Source organism: Porcisia hertigi, chromosome 19, assembly GCF_017918235.1.
Source record: "Porcisia hertigi strain C119 chromosome 19, whole genome shotgun sequence".
Taxonomy (NCBI): Eukaryota; Euglenozoa; class Kinetoplastea; order Trypanosomatida; family Trypanosomatidae; genus Porcisia; species Porcisia hertigi.
Window position 1 is genome coordinate 319,906 of NC_090578.1, and position 13,991 is coordinate 333,896.

Sequence of the window (13,991 nt, forward strand, 5' to 3'; positions counted from 1 at the left end):
ATCGAGACCTGCATCAGGACTAGTCGTCTACAGTTCTGTGTTGAGACTTGAGCGCTCTCAAGGTTTCCCTGCGCTAGCTTGGGCTCTCTTGAAAGATTTGCCCTCCGAGCTTCGAGGCTTCGGGCCTGCCTGCCTGCCGACCCAGGGCTGTCGCTCTATCCTCGCTTGCTGGCTTACGCCCGCAGAGACAAGACGGCTTCTTTCTTGCTTGAATTCATTCTCCCCTGCGTTCCTTGAGATTGGGAGCTGCGACGATTGCCCGAACACTTCTTCCCCCGCCTCCCATCCGACATCTTCCCCCCCCCCCACTTATTCGCCTACCCACGGACTGCCGAGTACACTTTCTAGAGTATTCATTTTGCGTTTTTTTTTTTACATGTGTTTTTCAGGGGGGAGGGGGTGAAGAAGAGTATCTCAGCGCGTATCTTGACGGTAGTTGAGTGGCACGCTCTGCTTCTTTGCTCGCTCCATATAGGTGCGCACACACACACACACACACCAGCACAAACACATCTATATATATAATCTTGAGCTTCTGCTTTAATCGTGTTTCCCCAAGCCTCGCTTTATTTTAACGCGCATATACATATATATATATATAATCCTTCGTGCGTACCCTTTCATTGTGTGTGTGTGTGTGTGTGTGAAAGGCGTGCGAGGCCGACATGATGGCAACAGTTCAGGACCACACAGACGGTGAGAGACCCTCACCCGTCAAAACAACAACAACAACAACATGGGCCCCGCAGAGTTCGTCAAGGTTACCCCTTGGCAAAGAAAGCAGTGCCCTGAGAGTATTTGTGCGCGTGCGGCCTTTCAGTGCAGCCGAACTCGCTAAAGGAGATGGTGAGCCCAGGCCGGTCGTCACGGTCAGCGACGAGCAACCCTCTCTCATTAATACGCTAGACCCAGCAAAGAACTATCTGCCCAAAGCGACGTATGTATTCGACTACTGCTTCAGCAGCGCCTCTGTTAGCATGGTTGACAAGTTGCAAGGGCTTATGTCTGCCGACAGCAGGGACGGCGGCATTGTACCGACCTCCTCGATGCTGCTGGAGGAGGCTCCTACAAAGAGCGCAATGAACCCCGTCTTCCTGGAAAAACTCGAGCGCGATCAGGCCGCCGTGTACAGCCGCGTTGGCCGGCCAGTGTTGTTCAACGCCATAGCCGGCTACAACTGCTGCGTCTTCGCGTTTGGTCAGACTGGCAGCGGAAAGACCTTCACCATGATTGGACCACCAGAAGAATATGGTGCCACATCAGAAGGCGCTCCTGAACAACGGAAGGTCTTGACCGGGACGTCTGCGCAGAAATTCTGCCGCGCCGCCACCGCGCACAACGGCGCGCTGCGCTCAACGCCGGATGCCAGCGCAAACGAAATTGCGGATTCACGCTTCCGATCCTTCGCCTCCACAACAGCTGGCCCGCCTGTGTGTACACCGCGCACTGCAAGTCGCAGGGATACGATATCGACAGCTGGGGATCGACCCTCGTCGATAGATGACAGCCTCTCTGCACGCTCCGATATGGTGCTGGAGCGGCCCCGGCGTGACGGTTGCCACGACAGCAACACCCTTTACAGGAGCAACGAAGACAGGCTCCAGGGAATCATACCCCGTCTCGTGCGGGATCTTTTTGTGGACCTCCACGAGAAGCGCCAGCACGACAGCAGTCACTCCTTCCGCGTCGAGGTGGAGTACTACGAGATCTATCGAGACAAAGTCATGGATCTTCTGGCCAGCGGGAGCAGCAGCGTAGAACGCTCCGTGCGAGAGGACCAGACTCTCGGTCCTTACGTGGTGGATTTGGTGAAGAAGCATGTGGAGCACGAGGGAGAAGCGCTTCGCTTCTTGCAGCGCGGAAACATCCGGCGGCACACAGCCTTGACAGCGATGAATGATCGGAGCAGTCGCAGCCACGCCATTTTTGTGTTGAACATTGTGCAGATGCACATCTCCGATGAGGACAACATCTCCAGGAAGATGACAAGCAAAGTGAACCTCGTCGACCTCGCTGGGTCGGAGCGAACAGGTGCGCACAGCTTGCAAGTGGAGCAGTTCAAGGAGGGAGTCGTAATCAACACAACCCTAACGGTGCTTGGCCGCGTCATTGACGCTCTCGCCGACAAGTGGTCTGAGAAGCGCAACGTCTTCTGTCCGTTCCGCGAGTCTCCCCTCACCTGGCTTCTCAAGAACTCCCTGGATGGGAACAGCAAAACGACGATGGTGGCGACAGTGTCTCCACATGCATCGAGCTTTGAAGAAGCCTGCCAAACGCTGCGGTACGCGAGTCGCGCCAAGCAGATCATCACGGTGGTGGCCATCAACGAAGACCCGCAGGTGCGTCTGATCAAAGACCTCACGATGGAGGTGGCAGAACTGAAAGCACAGTTGCGCGCGGAGGGCAAAGCCGTGAAGTACGACGACGAATACGTCGATGCCCTCCAGGAGCGCAATGCTGCATTGGAGAAGGAGCTCATCGAAACGCGCGACGAGCTGGAACGAAAGTCGAGCCAGCTTGCCGCTCTGAAAGCCTCCCGACCCCCCTCGATGTATACCTGCTCGACGCTGAAGGCCAGCAACGCCGGTGCTGCGGGTGCGGCAAAGGAGCTTGCAAAGATGAAGTCAGACATGCGTCGATTGGAAACCGAGAATCTGCTGAACATGCAGACCGAACAGGAGCTGAAGAGCACAAGGGAGCGACTCGAGACACTGGAGAAAAAGCACGTGCAGGTCCTGAGTGCCATGAAAGATGCGCAGGACGCTGTCAAAAAAATGGAGAAGGAGAGACACGAGAAGGACAGGCGCATCAATGAGCTGGAACACCAGCTACCGCAGCGAGCTGTGCAGATGCCGGAAGACTCGCTGTCGCTCGAAAACCACAGAGCCGAGTCCACATGGCCAGACCCTGGGAAAACGCGGGCGACGGTGCCAACCTCGACAACCAGCGGCAAGGCACTCAAGGGCCTCACCGTGAACGCGAAGAGCTCTGCCAAGGCTACTGTGAAGAGCACGAAGAAATCGAAAGCTGGCACCGTCTCCAAGGCGTCACAGCCAACCCCCGCAGCGCAAACTCCCTCTCAGCAGCTTTCCGACTCGCAGAGCCCCATGATACCAACGCAGCTTCGAGGACGGCGCGAGGATGAGAAGAAACAGTGCGCGCTGCGGCTGCAGGAGCGCATCGATGCCTTTCGCAAGAGTCAGCTGGAGGTGGAGCAGCTGAAGAGTGAGCTGAAGAGTGAGCAGGAAAAGGTCCAGGAGGTGGATCGAGCCCTCGAAGACGAGCGCTGCCGCGTCAGAGAGCTGCTCCAGGCGCTCACGGGACCGGTGGAGGAAAGGCTAGTGTTCCCATACGCGTTTATTCTGCAAACTATATGTGAGGAAGAGGAAAAGTGGCGCAGTGGTGTGGAGGAGGAGGAAGCAGCGGCACGGCAACACGTGAAACAAACGTGGGAGACCGCCAAGACGATGACGGGGCAGCTTGCCGAGGTGGTGCGCAAGTACACTGCTCGCCTTGACGAGCTACAGCGCACCGCCGAGCAGCAGCACTCTTACTTGGCAGAAACACGGGCAGCGTATAAAGCGCTGGAGGAGAGGCACGCGGAGTCGTTGGAGGCTCAGAGAACGAGCGAAACCACCGCCCTGGGTTTGCGTCAACAGCTGGACAAGATGCGTGCCACGCATGAGGAGGCATCCCGTCTCCGCCAGGTGGAGGCCACCGCACAGAGGGAAGAAGCTGACGCCCTGCGCAAGCACATATCAGAGCTCAAGGATGCAGCGATGGCCAATGCGCAGCTGGAGACAAACCTACGGGATGAGGTGGCCAGTCTCCAAGCGCGACTATGCCAAGAGCAGGAATGCAGCAAGGCTGCCCTGCAGCTCCAGGAAGCGGAGCTCGTAAAGAAGACGTGCACGTTAGCCGCTGCGGAGGAGCTCGTGTCTTCCTTGAAAGCCGCACACGCTGAGCAAGTGGAGCGGGCGCAAGAGGCGATGCGAGCGAGAAAAGCGAGCGACGCTACCGACACAGCCTCGCTGCGGTTGCAACTCCAGGAGGCCAATGGTACTATACTTAAGTCAGAAGAGTCTCGGCGGGCGCAGGTGCGCCGGGGGCTTGAGCAAGCAAGGAATCATGAGGCCGCTTTAGAATCCTTGAAGTCGCAGCTTGAGGCAACCAAGCAAGTCGCCACGGCTGCCGAGGAGGCGTATCAAAATAAGCGGGTGGCACTGGAGCAGCAGCTGCAACACCAGGAAGAGGTGCATCGCTCACAGACCTCAGCCCTCGAAAAGAGGCTTGCGGTGGCGCACACCAAGTCGCTCGACGCGCTTCGTGGATCTTTGGAAGCCGAGCATCTTCAAAGGATGGCCACTCTCAGGGAAGCCAAGGAGGCAGAACTGACTGTGTTACAGACGCGGCTTGCGGAGAAGCAAGCCGTCACGGAAGAACTGCAAGAGGATCTCCGAGAGGTCCGTTGTAGGCTACAACAGATGGTGGAGACCCACGACGACGTAAGTAAACAGATGCACGCGGGAATAGAAGCGAACGCCGATCTCAGCCGCAGATTGAAAGACACAGAGACGCAGCAGGAGGCTAGCGCAGCGGCGGCGGCGGTGCTGGAGACGACCTTGGAGCAAGCCAAGACCCTCATTGCCGAACTCCGTGTGGAGAAGGCGGCGGTGTCGACGGAGCTGGCGAACGCCTTCACAATGATCGAGGCAATGCAAGCACGCCTTGCAGACGTGGAAAGCATATCGGAGCAGCGCCACGAGAACCTGGAGGCGCAGAGAGCCACTCTTGCCAACGCCGACGCAACAGTGGAGCAGCTGCGCGCGGAGTTATCCGCGTCGCACTCGCGGTGCGCCAATATGGAAGAGGAGCGGGCTGCTCTCCTTAAACGGCACCAGGAGGCTCTCGTGTTGCAGCAGGTGGACACCGCCACGGAGCTGGAGACGCAGTTCCGGATGATGCAACACGAGTACGATACACTGAAGTGCACGGCAAAAGCCAAGGAGGACGCCCAGCGCAGCACCATTGAAAAGCAGGAGAAGGAGCTGCAGCAGCTCCGTGAGTACCTGGAGTTTCTCGTCAATCTGGACATGTGCGAAGCCGAAGCCGTGGGGGGCGACAGTGCCACCAATGCTGCTTCCACTTTAGATGATCTCACGGTTGCCGGCAGTGGAGCAGGTGGTGGCTCGTTGATCAGTACTCCTTTCACGAACCCAGGCAGCTCTGCAGCAACAGCTGGTGGCAGCGGCATTCGCTCAATCTTGGGCTCTTTCTTTAGGCGCAGCAATGCGGCAGCGCGGGTCAACCAAGCCGCACCAAGCAGCAGCGCCCCCCTGGGAACTGGGCCCAGCCTGAGCCCTCAAAATCTTCAGCTGCGCCCCCGCTTGAAAAATGGCAGCAGCGCTACACCACTAGCTCGGCCAAAAGCTGGCGGCAACGAGCTCAGCACAAGCAGCCATCGTCCCTCTGCGTCGTCACTGCCGCTCTTTTTGGGGAAGAGTCAAGCAGCGGAGGTGCTCACGGCCAGCAGCAGCGCTGGTGCGCTCTCTGCATCGCAGCTGCCTGTGCAGGATGCAATCGAGGTGCCGTCCACAGACAGGCAGAAGGTGGCGCCGCAAACGGCGCTGAGCAACCGCGCCGGCGATCACCGCACGGGGTCTTGAGTGAGTGAGCCGCATGCGAAAACCTCCTCGAATCGTACACAAACACAACTCAGCTCACAAGCTGCGTCGTAACCGCCCCCCGCCGTCACAGGTGATGCATCTGCTACCCCCCCCCCCCTTCCCTCGACTCCGCCACCACCACCCCTTTTTCCCTCACGGGGCGTGCCCCCGATCCTTCTTCATTCTATACGCTGTAGAGTCACTCCTTGAGAACAGCAATGTGACTGCGTCTCCCTCCTCTGTTTTTGGGAGGCTGTTCTCTTCGTGGCGGGAGTGCACGTGTCTCTCGTCTTTCAGCGCTTTATTGTCTTGCCCGTTGGGGGGGAGGGAGGGAGGGGGGGGGCTAGTGACGGACGCACACACACACGAGCCCAAGCTCCTTGCTGCACTGTAGCCCCCCCCCTTCTCCATCCCCCCCTTTTTTAATTTATAGCGGGAATAGAAACACAGCTTTGTTAATATGCACTGAGGAACCCCGTCCAACCTTGGTTTCTTGCACGTATTGCAGCCCCCCCCCTCCTCCTCCCCCTCCGAAAATAATTTTCATAGGGCCCACAGTAAATATGTGTGTGTGGGGGGGAGGGAGGGAGGTGGAGGGAGAAGGCCGCTACTTCACGGTCCATCGGCAAAAGACACCCATTTTCGCCTTGTTCACCCAAGATAATCGCCTGTCGAGAGGCGCACCTCTCGCTTTGAGCAACCATCCAGGAGAGCCTCTCGGACGTTGGTCATGTCCCTCTATGCCTTTCGCCCTCCCCCTCCCCCTCCCTTTTTTCTTATGTCCACGTGATTATTTTCTCATGTACACTATTTTCCTTCCTGGACTGTTCGATGACAAACAAACTCCACTTAATCAACGCTCGGCAGCATCATCATCTCAAGATTAGCGTCTCTCTCCAGCCTTGCCCCCCCCCTCCCTCTCCCCCAACCCGCTTCTCAGTTCTCGCACAAAGTCTCGCAAATTCTTTAGTGGACCCACTCACATTTCTTCTCGCATCCCTATCTTCTAGCCTCTACACATACACAAAATGGTGAACGTGTGCGTTGTTGGCGCCGCTGGCGGTATTGGGCAGTCGCTGTCGCTGCTGCTGATGCGCCAGCTGCCGCACGGAAGCACGCTGTCGCTGTTCGACGTGGTTGGTGCAGCCGGCGTTGCTGCGGACCTGTCGCACGTCGACAACGCTGGCGTCGAAGTCAAGTACGCGGCGGGGAAGATCGGTGTACAGCGCGACCCCGCCTTGGCAGAACTTGCGAAGGGTGTGGATGTGTTTGTGGTGGTGGCTGGTGTGCCGCGCAAGCCAGGCATGACGCGCGACGACCTGTTCAATATAAACGCCGGCATCACAATGGACCTCGTGTTGACCTGTGCGTCGTCGAGTCCAAGGGCTGTCTTCTGTATCGTCACAAACCCTGTGAACAGCACGGTTGCCATTGCAGCAGAGGCGCTGAAGAGCCTTGGAGTCTACGACAAGAATCGGCTGCTGGGTGTGTCGCTTCTGGACGGACTGCGTGCAACGCGCTTTATTAACGAGGCGCGGAAGCCTCTGTTTGTGAAGCAGGTGCCGGTCGTTGGCGGGCACAGCGATATCACGATTGTGCCGCTATTCCACCAGCTTCCCGGCCCGCTGCCAGATGAGGCGACACTGGACAAGATCGTGAAGCGCGTGCAGGTTGCGGGCACAGAAGTGGTGAAGGCGAAAGCCGGCCGCGGATCCGCGACGCTGTCAATGGCGGAGGCGGGCGCGCGATTCGCTCTCAAGGTTGTGGAAGGCCTCACCGGCGCCGGTAACCCTCTGGTGTATGCATACGTGGATACGGACGGGCAGCAGGAGACGCCGTTCCTGGCAATCCCAGTGGTGCTCGGCAGGTGCGGAATCGAAAAGCGGCTGCCGATTGGTCCGCTGCACCCATCAGAGGAGAAAGTCCTCAAAGAGGCGCTGCCGGAGATCAAGAAGAACATTGCAAAGGGCGCCCAGTTCGCACGCTCCAAGCTGTAAGGCGTGCCACCTATGATGGATGCGAAACATAAAGATGCAGACACCTCTCCTCTTTCACTCCAAATTACGCTGTACAGTAGCTGCGGTCGCCCCTTCTTCACCCACCCCCGTCTCTTCCCTCTCCCTCTGCTTCATGCACGCGCCCATGAGTCGCATCTGCCCAAGAAGGCAAACGCCACGTGGGGCGAGGGGGGGGGTGCGAGGGCTGGCGTCAGGGCACCATGGGAAGTCAGCTTCTGACCACCTCCACTTGCTTTGATTTCTTTTCTCCCGATACGGTAACGTTGCCAGTGGTGCCATATCCATCAAAACAAAATGCTTGAAAAGGATATACAGTCAATGAAATGGAGCTAGCGGTATATGCCGACACACACGCACGCACGCACGCAGACACACAGCAAAGGGAAGGGAGGGAGGGAAAGAGAGAGGGGCTCTGTCGCCATGGTGCAACCCTCACCCTCTGTCTGTTCACATGCGATTGTTTTTTTTTTGCTGCGCAACCAAGGTTTTTTTTTTTGGTCGTCGTGTTTGGGTTCCATCGCCCCTCCTCCTCATCCTTCTTCCCCCTCCCCTCCCCCCCTCCCCCCCCGTTCCCCAACAAGGCGCTTCGTTTCTGCGTGCTTTCTCCCATTTTCCTCTTTGAAAGCAACGAGGGGAAAACACGTGGGAAAAGAGAGGTCAGTTGCGGGAGGTACTCTCCACCCCCTCCCCTGGATTTTATCCCCCGCTCTGTCTTCATTCATCCCACAGAGTTATACACGTGTTTGCGCACATGGTCGGCTTGATGTGGCCTCCCCCCCCAAAAAAAAAAATGGAGAGAGAGAGAAGCTCTCTAATAATGTTTATCTATTTTACGGGGGAAAAAACGAAAGAGAAAACAAAAGAGTGGGAAAATCATGAGGTGTCAGTTATGGGCAACAGCACATCAGCATCTCCATCTAAACCTGTCAGACATTCGCAGTGCCCACCTGTGCCTGTTTCAATGTACAACACACCCTAGACGCGGGGTGCGCATGAGAGCAACTTCAATGTAGCCATTCACTGCCCCCCCCCCTCCACCCTTTACTCTCCTCCGCGCGTCACCGGCGAGCATCGCCAACAAAGAGACGCGGGAAAAACTCATCAAAACCCAAAGCGGAAACAGGTGTGCGCATCTCTGAAGTCGACGGTGTAGCTGCACGTGAGCTCTCTAATCGAAAAAAAAACGCGTGAGAGATTTGATATTCTGAGGGCGGAGTAGGCGTGGACTGTGAAATGCTGCCGGCTGGAGAAGCGGAACAGCTGGGTAAAGGAAATCCGAGGGGAGAGAAGGAGGGAGGCTCGGGCAAAAGCAAAATAAACTCCACGTAGTGCCGTCTTTTTATTGGCTGTTGCCTTCCCCGCCCCGCTCGGTACGATCGGTGGTGTCTGTCAAGCCGACCCGTTGCAAAAGGAAAAAACTTTTTTTCTCAACCGCATAAAAAATACATGGCTGCGTGAAAGCAAGGCAACCGCTCTGCATATGTGCTCCCGCATCCCCACTCCACTTCATTCCCTTCCTCTCCTTCAACCCCCTTCTGTGCCTTTGTACTTTTGTGGGGTACCCACAATTTATATGGACGCCCTTCTCCTTGGGTACCTCTTGCTCTGCGCACACACACATACACATACACGGACCTGCGCACTTGTCATCTACGAAGATGAAAAACTGCGGCTGGTGTACATCCGTGAATAATCGAAGAGGCTGAGGTGAGTGTGACGGCAAAGCCACTCGCGTAGCTTCGATCATGGACGATGCCGTCGAGTTTATCCAGAGCCGTCCGCTGATTGGATATCAGTTGGACGGCTCCCACTTGAACAACGTCCTCGTCAGTCTGGCTCGCCAGCAGCAGCAGCTGATGGACACGCAGAATCAGCTCAACGAGCGCATCGGCGACATTGTCGAGGACGTACGAGAAATTCGGGACCACCAGAAGCAGCTGGAGTCCATTCTTGGTGAGCTCGATGGCCCTACACAACTGCACAACGTGCGGTCACGCATCGCCGACGTGGAGAGAGCCGTGGACGAGCTGGCGAGAAACGTGCAGGATACAAGAGGCATCGCAAATGCCGCAGGGCAGGATGCTGACCAAGCGGGCCGGCTTGCAAGCGACGTAAGTCATGCGACCTCTAATCTTCGCGACGCAATTAGCACGTTAGGGGAGGACATGAATAAAATCACTCACCAGGTTGAGGTGGATCGGAAAGCTATCAGCAAGGCGCTGAGCGATCTCGAAAGTGATCGTCACGACTTGGAGAGGCAGATGCGCGAGGGGCTCCGAGAGATGCAACAGCGGGCGGAGCGCGTGGACAACGAGAGCGGGGTGGGGCGACTGCGCCAAATGCTTGACGAGCTCAGTGATCGCACAGATGAGAACTTCAGAAGCGTCGAGGAAAGCGCGCGGGCAGTCGACGCGGAGTTGTCGCGACAGGGCGCCAATCAAACCACCTTGCGGGCGGAGATCGCAACTCTAGATGAACGGGTCCGCACCGCACTGGCGGAGCTGTCGACTGACACGGACAACAAGTACAAGTTGCTGATCGACGCTTTCCGTCAGTACGAAGCTGGCTGGACCGACTTGGAGGAGCACATGGTGCGCGCAGGGCAGCTCCTGGCGAGCCGCAAGCAACGCTCTCCTGGCTCTACGAGCACTCGACGATGAGATGGTGGCGCTAAAAACAACTCAAAAGAGGGGAAGAAGTGCTCTGACGGGCGGCAACGCGGGAGGGGTGCTATGGATCCGTTGGATAAGGAAAGTGTGTGTGTGTGTGGTGGGTTTATCTGGGGTAGTGGCTACCTGTGGCTTTTTTTTTCACCACCGTTACGGGGGGGGGGAATTTTTCGGCACCCACGTCTGCTTGAAACAGGAAAAGGGTTGCGCACCTTGGGTCGCTGCCAGCAGGAACATGTATGCACCGCTTGCCTCTGCCCCCTCCCCCCCCCTTTTCCTTCATTATGTTGTCATTTCATGTATGTGTGTTTTCGTGTTTGCATGCAGCTGGATGCCGTGTGCACCACCGCCACCCCCTCCCCCCGGTTGGCCGATCGTTCTTTCCCTTTGGTCACGTTCCTGTGCTTTGGATTGCTTTTTGGTTAAAGCCTTGCTCCATTATTCTGGGAGTTGCCCGATGCCGATGTCTGTGATTTCAGGTTGCGCGGGAGCACGCGGGCTCCTCAGCATGTTCCCGTGTCACCACACCACTGTTCCCCTGTTGTTGTTTAGTCTTACTGCGTTGCGTCGCTTCCCCCCCCCCCCCCTTGCACCTCCTCTAGGCGGATCTCGTATATCGCTCGCCCCCACCCCCCAACCCCCACTACTCCCACTTCGTTAGATTTTGAACCTCAGTACGTCTCTGTGTGTGTGTGTGTTGTATGTGTGCGCATTTCCCAGCAACATGGTGATCGCACCCCACGTGCGTGCGTGCAACGTCGGTCAGGTGAGTATGGTGTCAATAATAGATATTGCCAGGCATTGGCAAAGCACAGCGACAACAACAACTAAAATTTTTGGGGGGCAGAAGAGGAAAGGCAGCGAGGGAAGGGAGACAGAAGGACGCCGGCAAGGGGGGGGGGGGAAGAGGAGGCTGCTTTCACCATCCCTCCCTCCCCCTGTCCCCCTTCCCTCCTGTACTGCACTCTCTTAAGCGTGTGAACATTACACATGTGGGCATCCTATCCCGTCCGCTTGAAGTATTTTCGTGCGTCGATCCAAGCGTTTGTCATCCCCTCCCCTCTGGGCACTTCCCCTTCCCTCTCTCCTTTATCCGTCACAGCAACACATCAGGCGAGCAGCTACTTTTACGTGGCCTTTTTTTTTCTTGAAGCTCGGAAGAAGAAATAAGGGGGAGGGGGAAGAAGGGGGGTTCGGTGGCCAAGATTTGCGAACAGAGGAAGAAAAAGAGAGAGCGTTGTCCAGCATTTTCTCCTGTCCTCCTCCTCCCCGTAAGCACACTGCTCAAATTACTTTTTTTTTGGAGGGGAAGTGGGGGGGAAGGGAATAGCGTAGCCGATGCCCTCTCCCCTCGTGCTTACCCGCGCCGCACCGGCGCGTGGACTCAATGTAAAGATGTTTGATCGTAAGGTCAAGGGGCTACAGCGTAGCTTTGTCTCGTCTCCGGCCTGTGACCTTCACAAACTGTGTGCTGAGCAGATGTTAGATCGACGCGCCTTTGTCAAACGCGACACTCCGATTGTACTGGAAGTGGGGGCGCACACGGGCTGGTATCTGCGACACATGATTGGGCGTAAGGAGTTTCACGGCCTGAAGCAGTACATCCAGACGGACATCTCCGAGGACAGACTCAACCGCAACTATGAAGAGATCAAAGACATCCTCCCATCGGATATCGAGTTTGTGCAGATATGCTGTGACGAGGAGCAGCCCTCGCCGTTCGGCATTCCAGATAAGTCAGTGGACATGGTCGTGTCATGTCTCTCAATGCACTGGGTGAATGACCTGGAGACGTCGATGATAAACATCCGCAAGGTACTCAAGCGGGATGGCTTCTTCCTAAATGCCATGTTCGGCGGCAACACGCTCTACGAGCTCCGAGGTTGCTTCTCCATGGCACAGACGGAGGCCCTCGGTGGCGTCACACCGCACGTCTCACCCATGATCGACGGCGCGGGTCTATCGACAGTGGTGCTGCAGTCGGGTTTCAGTATTCCCACCATTGACCTGGATCGACACTTGCTACTCTACGAGACCCCGTTTCACTTGATGGAGCACCTGGCAGTGATGGGCGAAAGCGCTTGTCATTTCATGCGTCAACCCATGAACCGCGAAGTCCTTCTCGGCGCGTGTGCTATTTATGATGCCATGTACAAGCAAAATGGCCTCACCCCCGCCACCTTCGAGGTGTTCCACACGATTGCCTGGAGTCCTTGTCCGACACAGGCGAAGCCGCTGGAGCGCGGCAGTGGGCAAATCCCGCTGTCCTCGTGGAACTCGAAGAATCAGAAGCAGCTCCAGTCGGTGCTGGACGAGTACGCGCTAAACCCCGACGATGTGGCACTTCAGAACAAAGCAGAGGAGATCTTCAAGCGACTGCGCGAAGAGAGCGCCGAGCTCATGGCAAGGAAAGGGCTCGATGCGCGCGGGTTTGAGCGCGACCGCGACGGAGAGGCACGGCAGCTCGACGAGAAGCCGCTGCCGCCCTTCCAGTAGCGGCGCTCGAAAGTTGTGGCAATCACCCTTATCGTATGAGGCCCGAGTGCGATGGCCATTGTGAGGCAACCATGACGAAGATGCAGAGGGCGGAGCAACAATGGTGCGTTGCACATCTGCTCTTACATGGGGCAAGGATACCGCTTCGCCCCTCGAAAAAAAAAAAAATGTAAACGACCTATACTTGTGGTACGTACAGGCTCGTCAGCACACCCCCCTCCTCCCCCTCCCACTTTTCTGAAGAGTGGGTGGAGTTCTGAAGGTACCTGCTCAATCTACATGCCTGAATGGCTCGCCATGGGGCCTCTCCTCGGCACTGTCCTCTCTAGCAGAGGCCACTCGTCGCTACGCGCGCACCCCGCGGATCACCAACACCTCACCCACCGCCTGGTCACACACACGCCGCGCGCCCGTTAGTGACTACCTTGATCTCCCCAAAAGTTTCTACTCTCGTCGAAATAGACCAGGCCCGTGATGATGGGGGATGACAGCAGAAAGGCCCACCGGCCGCCCCCAGCCCTCTCTGAGGAGGGGGCGGACAGGGTCGTTGGCGGCGATACCCCCCCCTTTTTATTATTGTTGGAGTTTGACCTCCTTTCGCTGCTGGCGGTGCTGGACAAAGTCGACAATGTGCAACCCCCTCCTCTCTCCTCCACTCCTCCACTGTTCTAATTGGTGTTGTTGTTATGGAGGAGGGGGGGGCTGATGCGACACCTTGCCGAATTCCTCACTGGATCAAAGTGGAGCCCATCCACAAACCCGCAAGAAAAGCGCTCCGTTGGGTTGAAGGGGGAGCTCAGTTGAAATATGTCCCTCCCCCTCCCCCCGCCTCCCCCGTTGATCTCGTCCCAGCTGGGTTTTTGAGGACATCTGGCGGTCCCTCTCTCCTCTCTCCTCTCTCTCTCTCTTCCCCTGCCCCCTCCCCCCTACCCTTTCTCTGCGCTCTCCTCTCTCCTTCAATGACCTCTGGAAATAATAGGTAACCCTCCGGTGCCCATTTTATCTTGGGAGCTCTTGGTGCGCCGAACCCACAAACTGACTATTGTGCACTCAAAAAACAACAGCGCAGCTCCACACACACGCGCACACACACCCACCAGCCGCTGGTGAGCGCTGACACGGCACGAGTGGGATCCTCTTCG

The 13,991-nt window shown here is 57.0% G+C and overlaps 4 protein-coding genes across 4 annotated transcripts; all 4 read left to right on the plus strand.

Moving 5' to 3' along the window:
• Window positions 1–668: 668 nt before the first annotated feature.
• Window positions 669–5,666, plus strand: JKF63_05788 (uncharacterized protein; the record flags this gene model as incomplete). Its single annotated transcript, XM_067901742.1, has 2 exons — window positions 669–3,302; window positions 3,369–5,666. The coding sequence occupies 2 exons, from the start codon at window positions 669–671 to the stop codon at window positions 5,664–5,666; spliced, it is 4,932 nt and encodes a 1,643-aa protein (XP_067757768.1).
• A 1,028-nt stretch (window positions 5,667–6,694) lies between these two features.
• Window positions 6,695–7,663, plus strand: JKF63_05789 (uncharacterized protein; the record flags this gene model as incomplete). The annotated part of the gene is made up of 1 exon (XM_067901743.1): window positions 6,695–7,663. The coding sequence occupies one exon, from the start codon at window positions 6,695–6,697 to the stop codon at window positions 7,661–7,663; it is 969 nt and encodes a 322-aa protein (XP_067757769.1).
• A 1,766-nt stretch (window positions 7,664–9,429) lies between these two features.
• Window positions 9,430–10,344, plus strand: JKF63_05790 (uncharacterized protein; the record flags this gene model as incomplete). The annotated part of the gene is made up of 1 exon (XM_067901744.1): window positions 9,430–10,344. One exon carries the CDS (start codon window positions 9,430–9,432, stop codon window positions 10,342–10,344), a length of 915 nt encoding a protein of 304 aa, XP_067757770.1.
• A 1,347-nt stretch (window positions 10,345–11,691) lies between these two features.
• On the plus strand, window positions 11,692–12,849 carry JKF63_05791 (uncharacterized protein; the record flags this gene model as incomplete). The annotated part of the gene is made up of 1 exon (XM_067901745.1): window positions 11,692–12,849. The coding sequence occupies one exon, from the start codon at window positions 11,692–11,694 to the stop codon at window positions 12,847–12,849; it is 1,158 nt and encodes a 385-aa protein (XP_067757771.1).
• Window positions 12,850–13,991: the final 1,142 nt, after the last annotated feature.